This window comes from Fundulus heteroclitus, chromosome 23, assembly GCF_011125445.2.
Source record: "Fundulus heteroclitus isolate FHET01 chromosome 23, MU-UCD_Fhet_4.1, whole genome shotgun sequence".
Classification (NCBI taxonomy): Eukaryota; Metazoa; Chordata; class Actinopteri; order Cyprinodontiformes; family Fundulidae; genus Fundulus; species Fundulus heteroclitus.
This window is the reverse complement of record NC_046383.1, coordinates 3,188,609-3,214,804: the sequence shown is the minus strand read 5'-3', so window position 1 is coordinate 3,214,804 and position 26,196 is coordinate 3,188,609. Positions and strand designations below refer to the sequence as shown.

At 39.6% G+C, this 26,196-nt stretch overlaps 1 protein-coding gene across 7 annotated transcripts in view; it reads right to left on the bottom strand.

The window, feature by feature from the left end:
• Window positions 1-26,196, bottom strand: part of diaph2 (diaphanous-related formin 2) — a 510,558-nt gene that overhangs the window by 135,483 nt on the left and 348,879 nt on the right. For all 7 annotated transcript variants that reach the window (XM_036127356.1, XM_036127360.1, XM_036127361.1 and 4 more), the window contains one exon: window positions 15,431-15,555. In XM_036127356.1, coding sequence (XP_035983249.1) covers window positions 15,431-15,555 — 125 coding nt within the window. The remainder of the gene's footprint in view (window positions 1-15,430; window positions 15,556-26,196) is intronic.

The following is a 26,196-nucleotide window of genomic DNA, read 5'->3' as shown; positions in this document are numbered from 1 at the left end:
CTCAGCCTTGACTGGCAGAGAATGGCAGCCAATCCCCATTTCAAATGTGACAAGCAAAAACAAAGCCTGTCAGAATGAGTTGGAGAGATGTCTACTGAGAGCCACATGTGGCGGAGGGAGAAGAGGCGGCGGGGAGGGGGTTAGGGGGAGAAACCGTTACTCCTCCGCACGACTCTGTCCCTGAGACACACATCATGCTGCTCCCCCCTCAGTGGGGGACTGTGGTGGGATACTGTCTATGCAGCACTCCCCCCCGCGCGTGATTGATGAGTCTCATTTTGCCAATTAATGGAGAATCCCCTGTTGACTACCATCAGATTGCCGTTTGGAACTGTTAGTGTTTCTGACTGCCACTGATTCCTTTTAATTAGTGATCTCTCACTCTTCTGGATTTTCTATACTTTCTAGGATTCGCAAAGCGATGTAAACAGTATAATGATGGTGAAATAGCGTACTGTAGCTATGGCCATCATGAATGGCCAAAGACAAGAAACACCGGACCAGTTTTTATTTTACTTTTTATAAAGAATTAAAGGCAGTGTATAAGCTGCCGCCAAGTTTATTCCAAGTATGCATATCTAAAAAAGGCTTTTATACATATCCAAGCACAAAATTAAACAGCAAGTCCTGTCAAGCATATTTAGAGTTAATTAAGCTGTTGTTGAATATATTGCCCCTGTTTCAAGACAAAGGGGGTAAAATTATATATATATATATATATATATATATATATATATATATATATATATATAATGAAAGAGACAAGAGGAGTTTTTAACCACCTGGGTGGTTAAAATCTTTTTTTTTAGGAAAATATCTGTCAAACCTTTCCCAGATAAATTGGTCTACACCTAGAAATACGTCTTGCTTCACTTTCTCACAGCATGGCCGCACGGCACAGTTGCTACAACGCTGGGTATTACTAATATTTCTAGCTGCTGTGTTTGATAAAAGAAACTGAATAAACAGATATGGTATTTTGGACTATCGGAAACATGACATTTCCCTCCTCGGTGTAATTTCACTCTCACTATCCTCCATTGTGGATGCACACACTCAAAATGCTGTAAAAACCTTTCAAGGTCTTATTTACTTGACAAATAACTCTGGTCACGTTTCTCCTCCACTTGCATTTGATAGAATAATTTGCCGACAATGGGGCGCACCATTCACCTGAGTCTCGGGGATTTCATTAAAACATCAAATGAAAGTGAAATCATGAGCCATGACGGTGGAGCGCCAGGATGGCTAAGCAGAGAAGGATGGCTGGTGTCTACTGCAGGATTAGAGCTCGGCAACAAGTGCTCATGGGGGGCTTTGCAGCAAACCCAGGAGCCCATGACAAATGAGGGCGGTTGGGCCTCTGTCTATTACCCTGCACTAAGCCCGGGCCTTTTGGGGAAGTAATGAGGTGCAGATTGGAGCCTCTGCTGCTGGGTTCTTAGCCTGAATTTCAGTAGAGCAGAAATAATCAGGCAGAGACCCGTGTCAAAAGTGGCAAATCTATACAACTGCTGAGCAACACACAGAAACGCCGAGATAAAACAGATCACCTAAACAAATTATTCCCCTTTTAGAGCAGGGGACTTATCGACTTAACGCATATTGCCCACTTACTACTTAACCCTCTCTCCTATATGCCGACCTCAGACAAAAGAAGTCATGATACTGACAGTGTCTCAGGCTGTGTTTTATACAGCAGGTTAGCTGACCTGAACACCTACAGGACATGACACATCCCAGAGGACTCCCTCCAGGACTGGCAAGGCATGGAGGCTTTATCAGAGGAATGTGACACTTGTTCAGTCTGGAGCCAAAGGTTGAGAGTACATCAAGGGAGCAGCTGTGCTCCAGGCCACACCCTCTCTCAACTCTAGAGAGCAGTAAATTTTACTCTGCTGGTAAACAGAGCTGCCTCATGGGGCCAAGTGTCACAGTCTAACATAACACCGATTGGCAAACGGTAAGGAGATTCTCCCTCGTGGCAGGAGGGCTAAGAAAGCAACTGTCTGCAAGTGACAAAAGTGAGGTGGAGGGGAACATAAATATTTTGGACACATTTCTCTCTTATTTCTGTCTTCTCTCAATATGTGAGAGATTTGGGTTCTATTGTTTCACCATTCAGGCATTAGATGCCAAAATATAGCATTTTTTTTTATCAGGTGATATTCTGAAGGTAAAAAGTTTCTGAAACATAACTTTCCCTGATTTGCATTTGTGTTTCTGCAACTGACAAACTATAGCTTTAAATGAGCTGTGAGCTACAGTTTCACATTTTATGTGAAAAATATACTTTTACTGCTTTTTAAAGCCTTAAGTGGTCTTAGTCTGAAGTATTTGTCTGATTTGCGTTTGACTTATGTGCCATCCAGACCCCTCAGGTCAGCATAGGCAGGTTTTTAATTAATCCTAAGAGTTAGGAGAAAAAAAAAAACCTACAGGGAAGCGTCTTTTACTCATTATGGCCCATGACTGTGGAACAGGCTCCCTGTGGACCTAAGGACAGCTGGGAGGGTCCACGCTTTTAAAGCCAAACTCAAGACAGAGTGAAACCCAAAATTATTCACACCCCTGGGAGATTTAGATTTAAATTAATCTTTTAATTTTACCAACACGTTTCTTCTGAATGGAAGTGATATTGACGTTAAGAGTCCCGACTTGAATCGTATAGATATTCTGTTGGAGGAGCTATAGATTAGGGTGATGTCAAAGACTCTTTCCAAGCTCAACTACTTTGAGTCACCAAAGATAAATCATCAAAATAACAGTGAGAACATGTAAAAAGCTGCTCAGATGGGCTTGATTGCATTAACATTTTCCCTTATTTAGAAAGGTGTAAGTAACTTAGAAATGGCATTTGTAAATTATATTTATTTTTATTTTTTTTTGTTGTTTTTCAAATTTGATACTCAAAACATTGTTTCATTATATTTTAAAGGCTGTCTCATTTCCAATCATAGAAACTTCTTATTGAATAAAAACAACTCACAATTGTAATCTGCCAGGGGTATGAATAATTTTTTACTTGTGCGCTTAACATATTAAAAAACTCTGCGACAAACTTTTTCTTACTTTTAACTTCTCTCCCTTGTTTACCTTTTATAATGTGGCTCATCATATCTCGAATGACAATCTATGTGGGTGATTGGGGCTTGGTTTTTAAAGCCCTATGGTTTGTCACTAATGTCTGTAATGCGCTTTGTGCTATAGTTTGATGGACAAAAAAATGCAAGAGGTATAAAGAGTGACTGACACAAACCAATAAAATTAATTTGGTGACAGAAAAGGATTAAAATAATCAGATCTTGATCAATCATAAAATGTGATAAGAAAGTTGTAACCAACAGCCACATATGCAAATTGAAAAAAAAACAGCCCACTTAAAAAAAACATGAAGCACATAATTTGCAGCCAAATTACACAAAAGGACTGAACCAAAGAAATATTAGTTGTGCAGTTAATTTCATTCTGTTGGGAAAATTCTATTCAGACATTTGGAAGAAAAAAAAATTAAGATAACAGTTAAAAAGAACAGTCTTTCATCCTGCCTTTATGAATCTGTGTCTCATTTATGTATAATTGGGACACAATGTTAATAAAAGCAGTTTTGTAAGGACTAAACTGCTATTGGTGGCACAGGTCGCAGACCCCTGTTCCTGTAGTGACTCTAATGCAGCGGTCCCCCGACCCCCAGACTGGTACCGGGCCGCACGGAAAGAAATGTTTTATTTTGAAAAATTACTGGATTCTGTCAATTACATCCATCTATGACTCATAACCCTATCAGTTGATTTATTAATACATCCTGACAGACCATACTGATAGTGTTATAGTTACTAGCTAACCATTTTGCTAATGCTAGAAAGCCATTTACTATATTGGTGAAGAATTGATCCTGCGTGCCACTAAAGTGATTTACCATGAACTTCTAGGAGAGGCTGCGTAATGACAGTACATAAGGATTGTTGCAGTGTGAAAAAGCAAAATGACTGAGTAAGCTGGACATAAGCAACACACTTTGGGTGTCAGTGTATCCATTACCTCTAGCTAGACAAAGAAACAAGCTGAGGGCTGGAACTGATTTATTTTTCATCCATTTGAGATCGGTGAATAATACATTTGTATTATTATTATTTAAAAAAAGACCACAGTTTTTATGCTGGTTTTCTTTACCTAAAAGGCCGGTCTGTGAAAATATCATCTGACATTAAACTGGTCCATGGTGCAAAAAAAGAAAAAAAAAAGAAAAAAGAAAAAGGTTCAGGCCTACTACTCTAACAGATTTAATCCTTATCCTGACAAGTTTCTAATACTCAAATTAAACAGTCAACAATTTAAAAGTTATTTAAGAAAAAAAAACTAGGAGTCAGTTTACAAACCTAAACATTAGTGGTGATAAACTTGATGGACTAGAGTAACTATATTGTGTTTTTTTAACAGCCTATGTTAATGTTATGAGCTAGCTAAACATAAAGCAACAAATAAATATTTATGCTTTTAAAAATCTGGTTAAAAGATTCATGCCACAACAATGCCACATAACGTAACCTACAGTCATCAACATGGGCTGTACAATTTCTCACCTAAATATTATTTTTCTGTTTTGTATAACAACATTTTTCACTTTTCTGACAGCCTCCTTTTTAATTACTACAAAACAAAACTAAAAACATGATAAAGGTTTCATATAACTGCCAAATAGCGTAACTGTTTCTGCAGACAGCAGAAACCACGCACTAAACCCTGCCACATGTTTCTCTGTTGTATATTAATATCATTATTTGGTTATTCATAACTCCATGCAATATTAGTTCCTCAAAGGAACAATTCCTGTTATTTTAATACCTTGTATGTTAGTTGGATTTAATCGCCATCGAGCAAATAAAGAATAACAGCCAGCATCCTTATATGAGCTTTATTGGATTTACTTAAAAAGAAAAATTGTGCACAGCTGCAAAGTGATGAAATTATAGCCTGTGTTGGCATCTTGAGGTTTGTTACATTAGGCCCTTAAGCCATGCTAAGCTAGTAGTGCACCACGTTGCTGATTAGATAATTTGTCTGTGGCAGCCGCGACTCAGTTAATATAATAACCAATGCACTCGCACCACCGATTACAAAATATACAAGAACCAGTGTCGCCAAGTACACTTAAAAACACAGAGTCAGTGTTTCACTTATAAAAACGTTCTGTCACACCTGAATGTTTCTGCTATAGCACCCATTAGGAGATGGGGAGCAATAGCAGCTTGATCACACACCAGAAGATGACACATTTATACGAGTGCATGTTAAAAAATAGATGGGTTTTTACCTTGTAAAAGCAGGTCCCAAGTTTAATTAAAAAAAAAGTTTTCATCCAGTCAATGCTAATTAAAATGTGAATATTTTATTTTATTTTTGCTTTCTCCTCTAACAATGCATTATTCATTATGAAAAATTATTTCAAAGAGTGCAATATTTTCCGTTGCTTCATCCTTTGTCATTACCTAACTCTTAAACTTGTGGTGAAAGACACATTTGTAGAACTCGGGCAGGATATTGGACAGTTTAGGCACCTACATTTCTTTTAAGCAGTTTCCACAGATTTTTTATTTTTCTCTTCTTTGTAATTAAAAGGCGACATGGTTTGGCTGTGCTTTGCTTAATTGGCCAAGCAGTTTACAGTGCATTTCATTAGCAGGGGAAAACTCACACATCAGGGTGAAGGAAGGGGTTTAAAAGAAGGCTGTGATTAGGAAGGAGTGCTAACATGCTGCAAAGGATTTGGGGAGGAGGGCTCTGTATTGTTTTTTTTGTTTTTGTTTTTTTTCTTAGGACTTTCCAAAAGTGCCTCTAGTACAAGTTGACCCACTTTTATTAGATACCAAACAGAGAAACAAACCAAACGAATCAGCAAGAACAGGGCTTGTTCAAACACACAAATAAATATTTACGCCTTTACAGATTTCTTATGTTTCTGCATTTTTTGGGTTCAATTAAAGGTTTCACATCATTAAAAAAAAGTAATGTCTGAGAATATAATGAACTGAGGAGATACAAAATGGTGTCTTAAGTGACATTTTTTATATACTATAAGGGAACCTTCTTAGTCTTTTGTGTAAATAAATGCCCCCTAGACATAAAAACCTGCTGTGCAAGTCTTAAAGGCAAGAACTGCTATGAAGCATTTGCTACAACTTCCAACGAGGCTTTGACGTTGCTGTAGAGGAATGCTTGCCCACTCTTCTTTGCAGAATTGTTTTAAATCCGCTGCACTGGAAAGATATCATGAACAAAAGGCACAGCATTGCAATTGGATTTTAGTCCAGACTTTGACTAGGCCACTGGAAAGAGTAATTTTTCATGTTTTTGAGCATTTCAGATGTGCACTTGCAACTGTGCTTCCGATCATTGTCCTGCTGCTTAACACAAGTGTGTTTCAGCTGAAAGTCACAAGTGAATGGCACTCTCCCACGGATGCAGTTTTGCTGAGTCTCTTTCTCATTGTTAAAAGAAGAACACTGATGCCTGTGACTTAGGCCTCGGGCGCCTTAGATTTTGTTCTGGGTTCTTTAGTGATCTCCCAAATGAATCACAAATGTACAAATTAAGTCATTTTGAGAGATCAGCCACTCATGGGAAGGTTGACCACTGTGCAATGTTTTCTCGATTTATGGAAAAAGGTTCTTACTCTGATTCACAGGAGTCCCAAAGAGAAGGTCTTGCTAGGTTCCAGACTGTTAGATGTTCATGCATTTCTTTAACTATTATTAAATTAGATCGGGGGTGATGTGTTGCTTTTTGGGATCTTTTAGACCCCCTTAATGTTGTCAGATAGATCCTAAGTTACGCAAACATGTCTTGATTCTACAAATCCAGCAGTTTTTGGGTGTGTTTGTGGCTAATAATTGTTAATCAAGAAATGTAGTTGACAACAGTAATTTCACTATTTAACAACGGCAGCACTTATATGTTGTCATCAGGACAGACTCGTTTTGAGTGTTTCCCCCTCAGCAAATATAATTTAAAACTGCATGCTGTATTTACTAAGACTATCTTTCTCTGGTATTGCATTTTCTTTTATGTGAAATATGCAAGTCTGTCATAAACAGAAGAAATCTGTAAGAGGGAATGCACTGGAACCTCTCCAAACAGTAGTGTTTACCTGGAAAATAAATGCAGGTGTTTCTTCTACTTACAATCAGCCAGCTGTGAAATAGAACAACTGACAGCCTTTTATTTGATAATAAGTGCCTCGTAAAGCACTTCTCCACAAAGCAACCTCAAAGCCAATGGTATGTAACACTTTCTCTTAGACAAGAGCCATCCATAAACATATTTCAGTGAAGCTCCCACTTTGAAGAGCGAGCTAAATCAGGGTGAAGACTGCAACAACACAAATGTGGAACCTGTGTAAATTTTTCTGTCGATTTTTAAACCACAGAGAAAGTGTTACAGGCCTGCCTCAGGCCTGGTAAAAAAAAAAAAAAAAAAGCGCATCTGTACCGACCCCGTGTGGGTGGACTAAGCAGCTTTCAGAAACTGACTGTTTGAAGATGGCGGGCCCAAATCCAACGGACTACAGTCTCCAGGTTCCATTAGTAGGTATCGGCAACAAATGAAGGTTTGTACTTTTGCTGAAAGAACCAGCTACTGGTGTGCGGCTTTCAAACGAAGGTGCCAGTGAAGCAGTAAACTGCATTCTCTAAACTATTTGATTTACCAATGAGTTTTACAATTTCAACATGTCTAAAAATTCAGACCAACTCCAAGTAAACTCCTGGGTAAAGAATTATTATTTTCTAACAAATAAAACTTGATCATAAGCAACAGGTTGAATCCAGGTGGGTCTATCCGGTCAAAACAGTTGAATAATCTGCAGGCAAACAGACTTAGATGATTTGAAAGTACATAGCAGTGGAGGGTAATTCCAGTCCTGGAAGGGTGGGTGTCCAGCATTTTTTAGAGATTTTCTTGCTTCGATACTGGGTTCAAATGAATTGGTCATCATCACTCCACCAGGGCTGTCCCTTGTCACGGATTCTGTTTAAGGTGTTGATGAACTGTATCTCAAGGTGTAGTTGTGAGGAGGAGCGTATCTGGCTTGGGAACCTTAGGTTTTCATCTGTGCTTTTAGCTAATGAATTGGTTCTTTTAAGATCTTCTAGACCAAGAAGCTCCAGTGCGCACTAAAGTGGTTTGCTGCTGAGTGTGAAGCTGCCAGCATGAAAATCTGAGGCCACCGTTAACTGATCTCTAAGCCTCCAGGTTAGGTCCCTGCTTCAAGCAGAGGAGTTTGAGCATGTGGGTGTCTAGTTCAAAATTGGTGGTAGGATGGATTGCTGCGGTTTATTGTGCTAAAAAACAAACACCTGAGCCAAAAACCAAAACTCTCAATTTACTCCATGTACTTCTGATCCTTACTTATGGCCATGAGATACCGATCATGAGCAAAACAATAGGATCCCAGGTACACAAACAGCTGAAATTAGCTTCCTCTGTTGGTTGGCAAGGACCAGCTTTAGAGATGGAGTGGGAAGCGGCAAGTACAGTCACTGCTCCTCTGCATCGAAAGGAGTCAGTTGAGATTGATTGAACACCTGATAAGGATACCACCTGGGCGTTCCCCTTTGGAGGTCTTTCTGCTGGATGGGGCAGACAAATTGATAAATGAATGGACGGAGAATTAGGGCTCAAGTTCTTTTCTAAGCATGTCGTGGGAAAACAAACAAGCTCCAACCCTAAAAACTCTAATAGAGAAACCCTACCACAGCGATTTCTTATTTCCAGAGCCGGAAAGTCTAACACAAGTAATGCACCTTCCTCTGTAGATGGCTTTGTGTCGCGCAATGTGTGGAGACAACAAAATGCTTTGACTCTGGTATTCAGGCAAATACAAGGTTAAGCTGAATATCAATATGTTGGGTTAAGTCATTAAGTGCAGCACAGTGAGATGTATTAGACAAGTCCAAGCATTCATCAAGCTTCTGCCCGGTCTCTCATAGCACCCCATCGAGCCTCCTCACCACATCAATATTCTAGTATACAGAGTTTCCCTCTACTCTGCTCTCTACCATCCAGCAGCAAAAACGCAATTCTATGTGTGTGTGAGAGAGAGAGAGAGAGAGAGAGAGAGAGAGAGAGAGATGGTGCATGTGAAAGCAATAGCCTCTGCAGTGAAATAAGGCTCTCTAGGGGCTTGTGCCTCAACTGTAGAGCCTTTCTGGGCCCCCATTACTTCCGACAGATAGAGATCACTAAACTGCTGAACAAACACTCCATTCAGTAATTTGCATACATTATAGTAATGGAAAGAGAAAAATGTATCAATAAAGCCAAATGGAGTGCTTCTGGTGAGTCGTTCTCTTTTCCTTTCTTTCAGTATTTTCTTCTGCTATCATTTCAGGCAACAGGTTTAAATAAAAAAGGTAAGATTGTAATTTCAGAACTTCTTAACTGACTTTTTGCTTAAAACGATTTAATTTCTCAGGCTTAAAAAACAAATTGAAAACAAAAGGAAAGTACGCAAACAAAAAGTGGAAAAAAACAAAGTCCCATTTCAATACAAATAAAAGCAGGAAATAATTCTTTAAAAAAAATGTATCTCCAAAAACATTATTCACACTAAAAAGTGACTCATACTTATCCACACATGTCTTGTAAATTACACCTCCATTTCAATACATTTATTTCTACCTATAACACACTCTTAAAGACTAACTGTCTCATTCATCACAGGCCACCACAGTCAAGACAACAGGGCTTCACTTAACTTTTTCAGGGTTGCTCAAGCATCAAATGCATGACTTTTAGCTGGTGTTGTTTTTCCATCTGTCATGCTTCAAAGAGCCAACATCCTTTTTTTCCCCATCCCTGGATAAAGTTTGAGAAAGCATCTTTACTCTAACTCTTCTATCCCTCGTGTAGCGATGGAACTGTCAGTCTCAAATAAACAGCAGTCTTGTTAAGAGAGTCACTGTTCCAACAATCAGCGGTGCATTACTGAAGCTCATTGCAAATGTTGGAATCAAAAGTCAAAGTCAGCTTTATCTTCAATTTGCTATATATGCCAGACATGAAGCCAAATTGAAACGTCGATCCTCACCGACCCATGGTGCAACGTGCACTGACAACAACCAGCATCTAAAATAAAGCACCAGAAGAACAAACAAGCAACAAATAGGCAATAAAATAGGCAGAGGTAACACCATGCAACGAGGTAGATCAATAAAGTGAACGGATTAATAAAGTGGCTGGTGCAGTCCCTGGCTTGTTTATATTCACATGACTAAAACCTTCCACAAAGAGGCAGGTCTTTTAAGTCTGTCTGTCTATCTAGTTTGTGCATATTAGTTTCATTCTATCGCTGCGGTTGAGAACACAAAAACAACCAAACGTTTGATCTTTTAGAGGTTCTAACACGGTAGAGAAATTTGCCAAGATGTCAGATTTTTTAGCCTTGGGCTTGAAAAAAAAAAAAAGCAGACACCTACACACACACAGACATAATTGTAAATGCAATAAGAAATCCCGTTGCCATAAATATCAACTCTAATATGACAAAATCCACGAGCACATGTCAATATCTAGTTATCATAGATGCCCCAATATATCTGCCCTGGACGATTTTTACCCAATCATTGAGCACACATCACCTAAGCACCATCAGGGTAGCATATGACAATACTCTTCATTACTAAGGGAAGAAAACTTTGACTTAACTTTTCAGAGGTTACACAGGAATGTCAGAAGCTATTTTGAATACTACAACATGCTGAGACATGTTCAGTTCATGCCGTGAAAGTGCAAGACGTTCAGCAGATAACAGGATTATAGTGAAGTTGCTCTTTTTCATTATTTTGCGCTTTCAACCTTGGTCGGTCTGGAACACAGACTAAGGTTTAAAAAAAAACACTAGAAAAAACAGTCGCCTCATAACTTTACTCCCATTTAACCCATAATGACCTTTATGAGAAATTCCAATCTGGTGTCTGTCCATGCCACAGCACCAAAACCGCTCTCATAAAAATCACCAACGACCTCATGATGGTAGCTGATTCCGGTTTATTTTCTGTTCTCATCCTTCTAGACCTGAGTGTAGACTTTGATACAATTTCTCACTGCATCCTTCTCCTTCATCCTTCTATTCCTTTAACTGGTTTTACTCTTATCTTTCTGAATGCACTTCGTTCATTCAACTAAAGTCCTTTAGTTCCCATCCATCCTGACTCACAACCGGCGTGCCCCAAGGCTCTGTCCTGGCACCCCTACTTGTCGTTATTTACCTTCTTCCGCTTGGGAATATTTTCTAGAAATTTAGCATTCATTTTATTTTATTAGCATTTAATTTGTACTACTACTTAGATGACACCCAGCCCTATTTATCTAGAAAGGCAAATTCTACACTCCCACCCTCCTCCATCACCTCCAGCCTGTCGGAAATAAATGTTTGGTTCAGCACTAACTTCTTAAAACTAAACAGTAGCAAAACTGAGATCCTCATTGTAGGAACATAATCCATACTGCCCAAATTCGACAGTTTATTTTTCTCAATTGACCGTTCTACAGCCTCCCCTTCACAACAGGTCAAGAGTCTGGGTGTCATCTTTGATAGCACTCACTCCTTCACCTCTCACATCAATAGCATCACTCTGTCTGCACGTTTTCATTTACACAATATTAATCGTTTTCATCCCTCCCTTTCCACACACTCTGTATCAGTTCTGGTCCATAGCCTTGTCACCTCCCGCATCGACTACTGTAACTGTAACTCTAACTCTCTTCTCTTTGGTCTTTATCAAAAATCCCTCCATAAATTTCAAGTGGTTTAGAATTCAGCTGCTCGCATTATTACCAAACTCCCCTTATTTCACAACATTACTTCAGACCTACAGCAGCTCCCCTGGCTCCCGGTTAGATTCAGAATAGAATTCAACATTCTTCTGTACACATTCAAGGCCATCCACAACCTCACTCCCCCTACCTTTCTGATCTTCTTCACATCGCTACTCCCTCCCACACCCTTAGATCTTCCTCTCCCAGTCACCTTACTCTTCCTCCTTCCCATCTTAGCACCATGGGGAGCAGAGCTTTCTTCCTTTCTGCTCCCAAACTCTGGAATTTTGTCCCTCCGGACAGCAGCAAAACAGACACTTTTTCCCACTTCTAGTCTAAACTCAAAGTACATCTGTTCAAGAATGCCTACTCGCTGTAATTACCTGTGCAATGTAACCGTTTTTATTTGTGTTGTTTTCATCATGATTTATTGTTGTTACCTTCCTGAATTGAGTGCTCTGAAAGGCAGTTTTAAATAAACTTGTTGTTGTTATGGAACGTGCTGGATTTGGAAAATGTTGGCAGTCTTTTGGGAATCTCAAAATGAAGGTAAAGGTCAACACTTTCTTATGAATATACACAGAGATCACTGTTTTAGTAACCCTAGCTGTGCCAATTGCTACTGTAATGCAAACAAACAAACAAACAGAAACTGTTTAGAAATATGGACTCCGCATTAAACCATTCTTTGCTTTAAAATAGTTAATTGTTTTACCGCGACTGAACATGAAATAGAAAGCTTTTATTATACTTTCATATGTGACAGTTATTGGAACAATTAAACATGTATCGGCAGGTCAGAGTTTTAAAAAAATACATTGGATATCGGGCACTAGATCATAACAGTTTATTTTTAATAGCTTTTTTTTATGAACCTACATACCAAGACTCCACCACATGGAATTACGGTTGCCAACCTTTCTAGACATAATACAAATACAGGTGTTTGCATTTTCTAAAGGAAAACAAAGCGTAAATACAGGTTACCATCTCTCATAAATGTAATATGAAATCTCTACAATAAACATTTGTTTGTTATTCTCTTAATTGCACCTAATTGTTTTGCATCCACCAGCTTCGATATAAATGGCACTGACTACATTGTAAACTGGTAAAATGGCTAAATAAATTGTATTTAAAGGATAATGTACAATTTTCAGTGTTGCATGTTCTGCTACAGTCATGGCAAAAAAAAAAAAAATACAGGAAATGTTGTTACCTATTTTAGGTACCTTGAGAGAAAATAAATGGCAGAGATGGCATATTGTTAAAGGAGAGAACAATTCAAAGGTTAACATCCTGGACATAAAAACATCAATCGCTTCCCTCCCTGTTCTGTTATATTCTCAGATGGCTGGGCCAACAATAAAGATATATAAAGCCAACACTTCTTATCTGTCTGGTTTTAGAGAGATATCACCATACCGACAGCAAATGAGAGGTATTTTTGTCAGTTAAACTTGTTTTCAAATTAACCTGCAATCATGTTTTTTTCTCCACTGAAATGGACACAAAACTGCTAAAGATGGCAGATGTAGCCCACTTTAATTAGCTGAAATTATGTCTGAGAGACGGGAGCGTAATGAGTTTTGGAATCGTGCCAACAGGCGGGGAGAGACAAAAATTAAACCTTTTACTTTTCCACATGAAAAACATGACCAGAATCTAAAAAAGCGTACGTTTTTAGCCACATTTCATATATTTTATGTCAGCATGGCTTTATGTCCTCAATTCATATAACTATTTTATATACAGAATACTCTTTTAAGCAGTGATTGAAAGCTAAGAACGGCATGAGGATGAAATTTGTATTCAGCCCATTTGTTGTAATTGAGTGGCAGTAGGAAAGTAATTGTGTAAAGTAAGCTATAAGCTTTGTAAAAGTCACAGCAAATACGGAAGAAAGGTGCTCAGATCAGACGAGGCCAAAATTAAACTTTTTGGTTTGCATGCAAAAGGCTATTTGTGATGGTAAACCAACACTTCACTTCATCCTGCAGCATGTGTGGTGATCCTTTTGTTCTACAGGGACATGAAAGATGGATGGAGCTAAATACAGGGTATCAACCCTGTTAGAGGTTGCTAAAGACTTGAGAATGAGTCGGAAATACAGCTGAACATTTAGACTGCGGCATATTTATGTGTTAGAACGGCCCAGTCAGAGGCCAGATTGAAATCCAATCGAGAACCCTAACAAGACTTCAAAATTGCTGTTGGTAGAAACTCTCCATTGTATGTCAGTGAGCTCGAGTTATTTCACAAAGAATGGGCAAAAATGAAACACGTGGAAGTTTGCTGTGAATCGTTCTTTACAGTTGTTCTAAATATACATCATAATTATGACACTAGCAACTAAAAAAGTCGTTGTTTAAAAGAATAAAAAGGAGAGGTAAGAACCAAAATATCAGAGTTTCGAAGTTTTCTAAGCTCACAACAACAAAACAGCCGGCTGAGATCGGCAGGAGGAGGGGAGGAGGGTTTTTTTTTTTTCAGGTCATGGCCAGCCGGCTTCTCACTGCTAACCTCTAGGGAGGAGCTCCAGACAGTGAAACAGAGCCATACTGCAGTAAATCTACACTTCCCCATTTCCTCTCACTCTAGCCTCCGGTTCTCCAAGGATTCAGGGAATCAATACTGGCATCAGGGGGCAGAGCAACTTTCCTGCCTGCCAGCTCTGCTCCTGAACCATCAGCAGCCATGTGAGAGCGGACGTTTATTCATTTATTTTAATTTCCCCTCTTTAAATGCTTTTTGGGGATTTGAAGTAGATTGTTTATGTGATCTTAGACCATCACTCTTATACCACTCAATATGTAAATAAAAACCAGATTAACGGAAGCAGGTATCAGGTTGTGTGTCAGCAGGTAGTGTATGAGTACACCCACTCACTTTTTCAACTCAAGAGGGTTATTGTATCATTTTTTTATTATGTTAGGAACCACAAAAAGGATCCTGGAGAGTGTTTTAATGTTTTTATTCTGTCTAATGTAAGGGAACCTAACCTCAGGGTGTTGACACCAGATTTGATTTTCACCACAGATCAAACTTGCAGGTTGAGGACCTTTTTTCTTAGACAAGATGCTGAAAAAAATCCAGGGACAAGGCTAATTTAATTTTGGGGGGTGGTGGGGGGGAGCAGAGATGCTCGGGTTGGAGAGAAGCACTCTGTTATCGAAACAGGAGCGGTGCCACGAGGAAAGATGGTTCTGTGGAGAGGCTTGTGTGGCCGGTCAAGAGATGAAATCAGGGATAGGCGATAAGATGGTGTGAGGGGGCTAGAAGCCCCTATTAGAGGCCCTCAGGGGACAGGCAGCAGTGGCAGAGTGCAGTAAAAATAGCCATGGGCACGATTTCACTCTTGGGACACAGGAAGGAATGAAGAGGGAGATCTGATCAACTTTTCACAGCAAGGCAGTCGGATCCATTCCCCCACATTCCCCTGGGTGTCACCTATCACATCGAGTGACTTAAACTGCCCACCACTGCCGGGCAGCACACAAACACGCGCCGTTACGAGCAGTACCGACAACATGGCACACAGATTTATTCAGGATGGAGCAAAATGATTTGTGCAGAGGTGTGAGAGTCATCAGATTAAATAAAAAAAGGATATAGACATCTTTTCCACAAACTTATCTTGGGGCTCGTCCATTTTGGGGAAGTTCTCAATGTCGTTCTCGAGCCTCTGGATCTGCCGCTCCATCGTGGCCAGACTTCCCTTCAGGATTTCAGCCGACACTGCCAACAACAACAAATAAAACACGACAAAATAAACAAAAAACAGAAAAGAAGACAATAGATGGTTATCAACATTTAGGTTTACTGGAAATAAAAAATAAAAAAATCCCGCTCTAATAACATCAACACAGATCCATGCAAACGTTGCATTTACAGAAAAACCAGCTGCAACTGAGGCAGACTGTGTGTTGCGACAAACTGTCTACAGTAAACTCAATTTGTGTGTGTCCTAGAAAGCCTGCGTCTGTGTATGTGTGTGTGTGTGTGTGTGTGTGAGAGAGAACGGCTACAGTGTGTAGTTGTGTCTGCTGTGGCTCATTAATCAGTCTGTAATCACTGTTTGCAGAGTAGCTGTGAAATCCACAGTATTCAGATTAGGCCTTTCAAGTAGAAACTTCAAACAGCAAGCAGTGTCTAATGGGATCAGACGGGACAGGAGCATGGATGCAGTACCATGGTTAGGTTGCAGTTAAGGGGCTAGTTGTATTGATGCACACACACATATGGACGCAATATAAATAACTTTAGAGGCTTTGTCGTTGAAATGCGATTCTGGCTAAATTTGGCCCAGAGAGAAGTGGATGGAAAACCTTTCAATTCATTTCCGGTATGCAGTTAATTACCCGTAGCCCTGGCGGATTTAGACGAATCTGTTCATTTTAGCAACATGTTCAGACTGGAAGTAATATCAGTGTTTTCCGAGGAGCCCAGCCTAGAATTAGGGTGATAGCAAGGAGGCTTCATCACCAATGATAAATCTGCTAAATATGGGTGGAAAATATGCAAAAAGCTGGTTAACAATAGTCAAAGAGCTTGATTTCTGTAATGCCGGTAAAGATTGTTTCATTGTTTATTAATGGTATAAATACCATATTAATGGTATAAATAATTTTCATCATGTCATATCTGAATAAAATGTAGAAAAAAATAACTTTAAGTTGATACTTTTTTGCGTTATTATTTTTTGACCGATCTCGTCTCATATCAGAAACTTGTACAAGTGAATACAATATTACCGTACATCTAAATCTGCCAGGTATGAATCATTTTGAGCTCAGCTGTATGTGAAGTTATCCGACGCACTTGAATGCATCTGCAGTGCTACGGAAATGTGTCGGGATAGTGGGAAGGATCCCATCAGTAAAATACAAACCATCTTCATCTTTATTAATAAAAGTTTCAAAGTTTACATTTGGTTTCAGTTTCAGAAACAACAGCAACGTAGCTGCCCATTTGCTCTCAAACCCCCAAAACACAATCTTCTAAAACACACACACACACACACACGTTTCTACCAGACCCACACACGGTTTAGCTGTAATTTAGCGAGAGTGAAGCCTGAGCTCTCTGTCATTATTGGACTTTACAGCTAGCTGCCTGGCTAGACAGACTGGGAGATTCCCAGCCCCTCCTCCCCAATTCCCGTAAACTCCACTCCTGGGAATGACACTGAGCAAAGCGCAGTCTCACATAGCCTGTTTCTCCACTGATAGGGCCTCTGAGATCCATGCGCTTTGCCACTGTGATCTTCGCTTCACTAATGGTGAAAAGGGGGAAGCGAACGAGCGAGAGAGGTGGGCTGATGATGCAAGAAAAGAGACAATTACATTCACACGGAGCTGCTGGGAGGTCTTTGTCAGGCACTGTGCCTTCTGATAGTAGTATTATAGTAGCTTGAGGCCTGACTGATAATACTGAGTAATGGTTTGGCTGAAACACTGATTATAGTAGCTACTGTAGCCAAGAAATAGTGGCTGAAGCGAAGTGTGATGGTGTTTCAAGGGAGCTGTTAACAGGATCAGAGCACAGCCATGGGACTTCCGAACAGACTATTGTTTACACAGGAGCTGCCCACCGTTGAGACACACTGACACAAATATAGAGACTGAACTGCTTACCCTGAACAAATCTATTCTTATTCACCACATTGTATACGTTCATAGGCTTGTTAATGTTTTTTTTTTTTTAGAACAACGTGCAGCATGTAGTATCAGTTCATTGTTGAGATAATCACTTGTTTACAAAATCTACCACCAATTCCTTCAGGATATAATTAGTAAATCTACAACAAAAGTGATACTCCAATTTCCAAGAAGAATAAATAAAAAATATGGCAACAGGAGAGCCTCCTGAATGCATATGAGGTAGATCAGAGGAGAAGCAGAGGACGGGCGGGGTTGGACGTTCTAGTAATGGGCTGTGAGGAAGAGCAGCATAGGTATTTTAACAGACGCAGTTTAAGGAAATAACGGCGAGGCCGCGTGATGTATGGGGGACAAGAGGGAGAGAGCAGGGAAGACAAAAGGCAATTTGAAAGACAAGGTTCCAACTTAACATATTTATTGATATGAGGTGTGTAACACTAGCTGTTGGCACATTCCTCGTTCCTAAAGGGGGGAGGAAAGGAAGAAAAACAAAACGAGATAAAGACAGAACACATTATGTTTGCCTCGTACCACTCGAATAAAGTGTCAGAGAAACACACTGTGTTGCTCACAATACCAAATCAACCACCATAATGTGAACATGTCAACTTTCCGTTGGGTAATTTGTAAAAGGGGCAATTTTCTTTTTGATTTATAGACAAATAATTCCAGTTTGTCAAGCAGAGTGCTCTTTCAATACTGCCTTAGGTTCCAAAGAACAATGGCTCCTTTTTTAACACTTCCAGAGAAATTAATCTACACGCTTTCTGAATCCAAGTCAAACGCTAGATACATTTAAGATGAAGGTCTTTCGTAAGTGCATCTACAACCTTGGTGAAGCGAAAGTATACGAAAGGCTTGGGTCGTATTTGTATAAAAATATTTGCTATATTTTATTTTGTTGCCTATTGCTTTTAAGGATTTTTATTCTTCATTTAGTTTTTCACTACCTGTACAGCCATTTGGCTTTCAAAGCAGTTTATAAATAAATAAATAAATTATAATAAATTTAGAACATTTCTAAAACGTACTACTTAATGACTATCATACTATCCTTATACAGTAGGCTTAAGTTTTCCCAAGGAGATGCTGATGAAAGTAGCATAGTACCGCCCCTCCCTCACCTGTTGCTGCGTACTGCTGGCCAGCACCAACAATTTTTGCTCAAGCCGAAGAAAAACAAACGTGTCCGTGTTCAAATTCCTCCTGGTACTAGTTGTTGCACAGAGAGTCACTGCCATCGCAGGGGAACTCGGTCAGGGAGTCATTCATGATTGGTCAGAATAAAAGATAGGAGTGGAAGGAACTGACTGAATCCTCTACCACGATAGGAAGACCGGTTCATTTACCTGCTCATATCAACCGGTTATAACTTCTAAACCTAAACAAAAGTAATTAAAACCAAATATTAAATACAATATATTAGTGGAAATAGGATGAAGATTATATTATGAGAATTTTTTTGAATTGTCTTGACATCAGTTTGTTTTTCATTAGAGGTGAAAGAAGGTAAAAGCAAAAAACTAGTAATGCAGTTCAGCACTCACACAGTACTGTTGGATTTAGTGGAGTTCTTCTACATGAACTCTCTAAAGGACAGCTGGCTTGCGCTCTTGCTACACAGTGGGCACCGGGGCTGATAGCAGCCACTCAAGACAGTACTTGTGATTCCACCAGATGTACAACAGCAGGTTTCAAAAGTGTCCTAAAAAAAACACGACTAGTAAATATATATATATATATATATATATATATATATATATATATATATATATATATATATATATATATATATATATATATATATATAAATAAAAACACACACACACAAATGCAACACGAGGGGGCAACCTGGGAAAGATTTTTGCACATGATGAGACGCCTAAAGTAGGTCCCATGAATCAAATCTCATAAAACTCAAAAACAACTAGTTTATCTCACAGTAATAATCAGTTTTATTTCAGGTTTGGGTTTTTTGGTGGCATCTAAAAGTGAATTAGCGATGTAGTGGAAGGCAGATTACTGTGCAGGAGAGGTGAAAGACACGAAGACAAAAATCTGTGCTCCCCTTTCTGTGGGAATCCCAGCCTCTCAAGTTGCAGCAGCGAGAGTAATATCGTTGCTCTGGCGCAGCAGTCACATTGTTCTTTCTGATTATCTCGGATCATGTGATGTTCCGAACAGCAGGCAGGAGAAAGTGGCAAATTAGAAAATTTAATGGACAGCATAAACAAAGAAATGGGGCGAGTGCTGGTGGCCCAGTGTAATCTATAAACATTACGCTTCAGTGTTCAGATATCCTCTTCTCGCTTTGTTATGGCGGCATAAATAAGTAAATAGTTTGAGTTATTTATCAAATTCAAAATATTTATCACATATGTTATGCTAAATTATTTATCAATACAAACATTTAAGTTACAATTTGCATAAGATCAGCTGCAAATACTATGAATGGTTAAATAATTGTTTGCAACAGTAAATATTTTTTTCCTATTGCTCTATTTTCTTCTTTCATTCATTATTCAACCTAAAGATTTCTGTGTACCAAAAATATTAACATGAGAACAAATGTGTTGGTTTGACTAGATGTGATGATCCTCCATCCATCCTGTGGCACTTTCTCTAACTCATATGATGTCATATGATCTGATGTAAAGACAAAAATAATCAAATTAAACTTCAAATTATATTTCTTATTAAATAGTATTTTTACCTGATTGCATACAACACACTGCTTTAAATGCAGTACAAGCAAGTGGAACGATGCGTAGTAGTACAGTGGCAACCCCATCTAAGGGCGTAATAGTCCTTGACGAGGCAGGCCCTTTGCTGTACAGCTGTCCCACCTTTCGTTTTTGTTAATTTCCTGTCTGGTTATTGCCAATAAAAGGCGCTAGCACCCTACAAAACCTAAAAAAATCCCCACACAAACCAGGAAACTCATGAAAATATTAGCAATACCTCTCTAAAACATACTGGAACATCACTCTTAATAGTTTCAGTTGACATCTATGATTTGTTTTAATCCAAAGCATAACTGGCTTTTACAAATGTTGCCACTTTAAAACCATACACCATATTCTACTAATGTTTTACATATTTTTTTAATCAATTAAAATTGGAAATGTGTTGCATGCATATGTAATACGCCCCTTTTCATCTGATAACCCTAAAACAATCCAGTGCATCCAATGGCCTTAGGAACTCACCAAATTAGTAAACAAAAAAGGGGGGGGGGGGAGCAATGAGTCAATCTCAAGCTTATCTGTGAAGGCCTTTTTAGCTTCTTTTGGATACTTTATAAAGGAATCATATCATGAAGATAAAGGAAAACAAAGGCAAGTCAGAGATAAAGTTGTGGGGAAGTTTAAAGCATTATTAGAAGTAATTCCTCTGGGTTTGAGGTTTGAACACTTCATGTCAAATTGTTCAATATGTCATCTTGAAAATGAAAAGAAACTCCACACCTACCAAGATGTGGCCACCCACCCAAATGATAGGCCCTCCAAAGACAGCATTAATAAGAGAAACAGCAAACCGCCCCTGGTAGCTCTGGAGGAGCTGCACACAGTCCAGGTGGAAGAGCACGTCGACACAAAAACTATTACGAAGAATGAACTTTGGCCAGGTGAGACCTTGTCTTACATGTTAAACCGCTTTGTTGGTGGCAGCATCCTGCTGTGGGGATGCTGATCTTTATTCGAGTCAGAGTTGAGGGATAGACAGATCCACCTTTCAACAGATCCATGACCCTAAAAACACAGCCTAAGCTAAACTGGCTATTAAAGTGTTAGAAGGACCAAGACATAAATATCATTAAGAGGCTGTGACTTTACTTTAAAAATGGTGTTCGTAGATCCTTTCAGAGATTTCTTTATAAATTTCAGTCTCCAGATGTGCGGCTGTAATTGCAGCAAAAGGGGGAATGAATGTAAATGCAAGCCACACCTTTTGGATTCTTGTTTACAAAAATTCGGGAAAATGTAATTTGTCTGCCCCATAAAATCCAGAATTTGTGGCTGTATCATAACCAAATGTGAGAAAGGTTATATAGGTGTTAATACTTTAACGAGATACAAACTCCAAAAATAAGCAAATCATTTGAACAATTTGATAAGAATAAAAGGTGGCATCATTATGAAAGTATAACGCGAACGAATGTACGAGTAAGACTGAGAGAGAAAGCAAAAAAAGAAAGAGAAAGAGAAAAAAATCTCCCTGTACCTCACCCTCTGGAGGGAGGACTTGTTTACAATGAGGGTCATGTCTGTGAGACTTTATTGCTTTTGGCAGCCATCAGAGCTATAGCCCAGTGCCAGATCTCTGGAGGAATTACAAATGGAGTCAATTACAATATATTTTGATGCATGGGAAAGTTTAGACATTGACCTGGGTGATGACAATTCCCCAGAAAGTGCCGAGGAAATCAGTCAGGATGATGTGCCGGTGCCCAATGAGAGTCTCTGCCCTCTGCAATAAAAAAGGAGCGAGGGAGCCACAGAGGTGCCATGGTTTACTTCCCCTCTCCTGACAGCCAGCCATCCAAAAAGCGGTTGCACTCTTGGGCATAGTCATTTCTCTTTGTTAACAAAGAGGTTGGTGTTGCAATGAGATGTTTACATCAAGCATCAGGTGAGCAGCAAAAAGAAACAGGTTTCAAACAGGGTGTGCCCTCCCAAAATATTAGCCATGACACCAGGTCTTGCAAAAGTATTCACATCCCACTTTTTTTCTTTCTTTTTTTTACATTTTGTCATGTTGCATCCAGAAACGGTGTACTTTATGGGGATTTGTGATAGCCTAATAGAAAGTAGTGCACAACTTTGAAGTGGGGTTCTATTTTTTTAAATAAATGCTTCATAACGTAAAGCATGCATTAGTATTCAGTCCCCCTTGGGTCTAAACGTGGCTTAACGTTGCTTGCCTCTTGCCGCTCTTTCAAAAAACAACAGATTGGTGGAGTTAATGACTGATACTTGTCACAGGGAACAGATTTTTCCCCTGAGCTATGGATCTCTGCAGGTCCTCCAGAGTTACCGGGCGTCTCTTGGATGCTGCTTTTATTAACGCTCTCCTCGCTCAGCCTGTTGGATCAGGCAGATCGCCATGTTTTGGTAGGTTTACGTGGTTTTGTACAACATTCAGTAATCATGTTATTTCTAAAGGAAATTGGTTAAAGTGGATTTTATTTAGGGTTATCCGGCTGGTGAGGACTGAACCCAAATGTAAGCAGAACCTTTCAGGCATTATTTGTAGAAACAAAAATGTATGAACTCATCCTTCATGAGTCACAGATAACAAATAATGAGGTAATAAGGTGCTTTTGTGCAATGATTTGAGGCTTCATTTACGGAGATGTGCCTTTGGATATTCCGAGATTATAGTGTGCAAATAGGCAACAACATTATCTAACTGATAATCTTTTTGCTCAAAGCCACGAAGTAAATAGAAAGAGAAGATATAAAACCAAAAACAGGGAAAATAGCTGGGAATTAAGGTGAAATATCTTAAAAGACGTCTGCGTTCAGAGGAACAAGGCCGATGAAAACGTGTTTGATCGTAGCAGACCAGAACAGCTTCCAGTGTGAGGGGTGTGGCGGTCATAATACACTGCAGTGGTTAACTCCAGCCACTTACTTCACTCGCAGCTTCAAAGCTGGACCTTATCGCATACAGCTGAGACAATTTCACCTCACACCTTCATGTTTCACTTGACATTTCTATATCCAGCAAGTCCAAAACCTTAGGTGGCTTATCGACTGGTCTGACATCTGCAAAGCACCTGGTGAGAGAAAATATCCGACGGACATGCTTTTACACCGCCACGTTCTTTGATTAGGTCTCCGCGTGCTTGAGCTGAAGGCGTCTATGAAAATTGCCTTATGATTTACAATTATACAAATCCAGCTCGGATCTAACACATTTAACACTTTAAGTATGACAGAACTTCAATTAATATGCAGTACAAGCACGCAGCAGCAATTACCCGGGTGTAAGCCCATGGGTGCTCACACAAAGATGAACACCCACAACGAGATATCTAAAGTATCGCACAAAGAAATCCTTCCTCATTGTAAGACATGCTCAATTTAATCCGACACACACGAGATTTCCATTTTAGAAACGTTTCTGAGATGTATTGTTCTTAAAGGTTTCCATCTTGTCATCTTTCTTATCATTACCATGATAATACATAAGAATGATTAATATTAGTAAACACTCTGAGAAGATTAAATGTGCTTTGCAATTTGCTAAAGAAACTATTTTTCCACATAGCAGAAGAATAAAAAAGGTTTTACATGAAAAAATAAGGAAAAAAACGTTTGCAGAAGTTTTATAATTACGCAATATGCAATGCGAATGATGCAAGGAGATAAAACTAGAGTTTGACTCATGGGCAATAAGAGCAGCCCTCCCATTTCTAACATTTATTTGATAAGAATATGATTCAGGGGGAAAGAATCGTGCTCCATTACACAGTGCTCTCCACACATGTTGGCACCTCTGGAAAATATGTGCAAAAAGAATTAAAATAAATGTATCTTTCATAGGAGTGGCATAATATAATATTGAAAACTGTAGAAAAAGCCCTCGCTTTATTTGAGGAAATTTATGCGTCGATGTGAATTTCTTAAATAAATTAAAAACAACAGCAGTTGACCTGAATGCTTGACAATTCACTAAAGTTAAAAAGCGTAAACAATAAAACAAAAGAGGGAACAAACAAACAAAAGGACATAAAATACCAAACACAACCTGAATCCATCAGATCCGGTTGTGTCTAATATTCTACTTCATTCAAAGGCCAAGCAGAAAAGATGTGTTTTCAGCACAGATCTAAAAGTTTCAGCACGCTCAGCAGCCCGCATATGAGGAGTAAACTATCCCAATGGTATGGGGCAGCCACTGCAAAGGCCCGATCAACTTCATGTTTCAATTTGGAACGTGAAAGGAGCTGGCCGGTTGACCAGAGGGGTGTAGAGGTTGAGAAGAGCGCATAAATATGACAGGTCCAGAACCACTAATCACCAGAACTTATAAATATATTCTAATATACACTCACCGGCCACTTTATTAGGTACCCCATGCTAGTAACGGGTTGGACCCCCTTTTGCCTTCAGAACTGCCTCAATTCTTCGTGGAATAGATTCAACAAGGTGCTGGAAGCATTCCTCAGGGAGTTTGGTCCATATTGACATGATGGCATCACACAGTTGCCGCAGATTTGTCGGCTGCACATCCATGATGCCAATCTCCCGTTCCACCACATCCCAAAGATGCTCTATTGGATTGAGATCTGGTCACTGTGGAGGCCATTTGAGTACAGCGAACTCATTGTCATGTTCAAGAAACCAGTCTGAGATGATTCCAGCTTCATGACATGCCGCATTATCCTGCTGAAAGTAGCCATCAGAAGTTGGGTACATTGTGGTCACAAAGGGATGGACATGGTCAGCAACAATACTCAGGTAGGCTGTGGCGTTGCAACGATGCTCAATTGGTACCAAGGGGCCCAAAGAGTGCCAAGAAAATATTCCCCACACCATGACACCACCACCACCAGCCTGAACCGTTGATAAAAGGCAGGATGGATCCATGCTTTCATGTTGTAGACGCCAAATTCTGACCCTACCATCCGACTGTCGCAGCAGAAATCAAGACTCATCAGACCAGGCAACGTTTTTCCAATCTTCTATTGTCCAATTTCGATGAGCTTGTGCAAATTGTAGCCTCAGTTTCCTGTTCTTAGCTGAAAGGAGTGGCACCCGATGTGGTCTTCTGCTGCTGTAGCCCATCTGCCTCAAAGTTCGACGTACTGTGCGTTCAGAGATGCTCTTCTGCCCACCTTGGTTGTAATGGGTGGTTATTTGAGTCACTGTTGCCCTTCTATCAGCTCGAACCAGTCTGGCCATTCTCCTCTGACCTCTGGCATCAACAAGGCATTTCCGCCCACAGAACTGCCGCTCACTGGATGTTTTTTCTTTTTCGGACCATTCTCTGTAAACCCTAAACATGGTTGTACGTGAAAATCCCAGTAGATTAGCAGTTTCTGAAATACTCAGACCAGCCCTTCTGGCACCAACAATCATGCCACGTTCAAAGTCACTCAAATCACCTTTCTTCCCCATACTGATGCTCGGTTTGAACTGCAGGAGATTCTCTTGACCATGTCTATATGCCTAAATGCACTGAGTTGCCGCCATGTGATTGGCCGCTTAGAAATTAAGTGTTAACGAGCAGTTGGACAGGTGTACCTAATAAAGTGGCCGGTGAGTGTATATTCTAATATGGGCGCCAGTTGAGAGAAGCCAGGATTGGCAATATGTTATTTTTTAGCTTGTTAAAAGACAAGCTGTAGCGTTCCGGACAATGTGAAGACCAGTGTTTCCCAACCCTGGTCCTCAAACTTCACTGCCCTGCATGTTTTAGATGTTTTCCTGCTTTAACACACATTTTACTCCACATTGCCACTGGTGTAGGCAATGTGGAGATGACTGATCCAAACAGTCATTGCAAGCCATTCAAATTAGCCAGACAACATCATTTTCCTCGTAAAAGATGCTGATTATAGTTTCATAATTATTTATTTTCATTAGATTATTTATAATGTTCTAGTATCAATGTAACGCTGTAACATTGTTCAGTTGGCCCCTTCAAAAGAGACAACACCACACCATCACACATTCTCCACCGTACTTAGCAGTGACCATATATA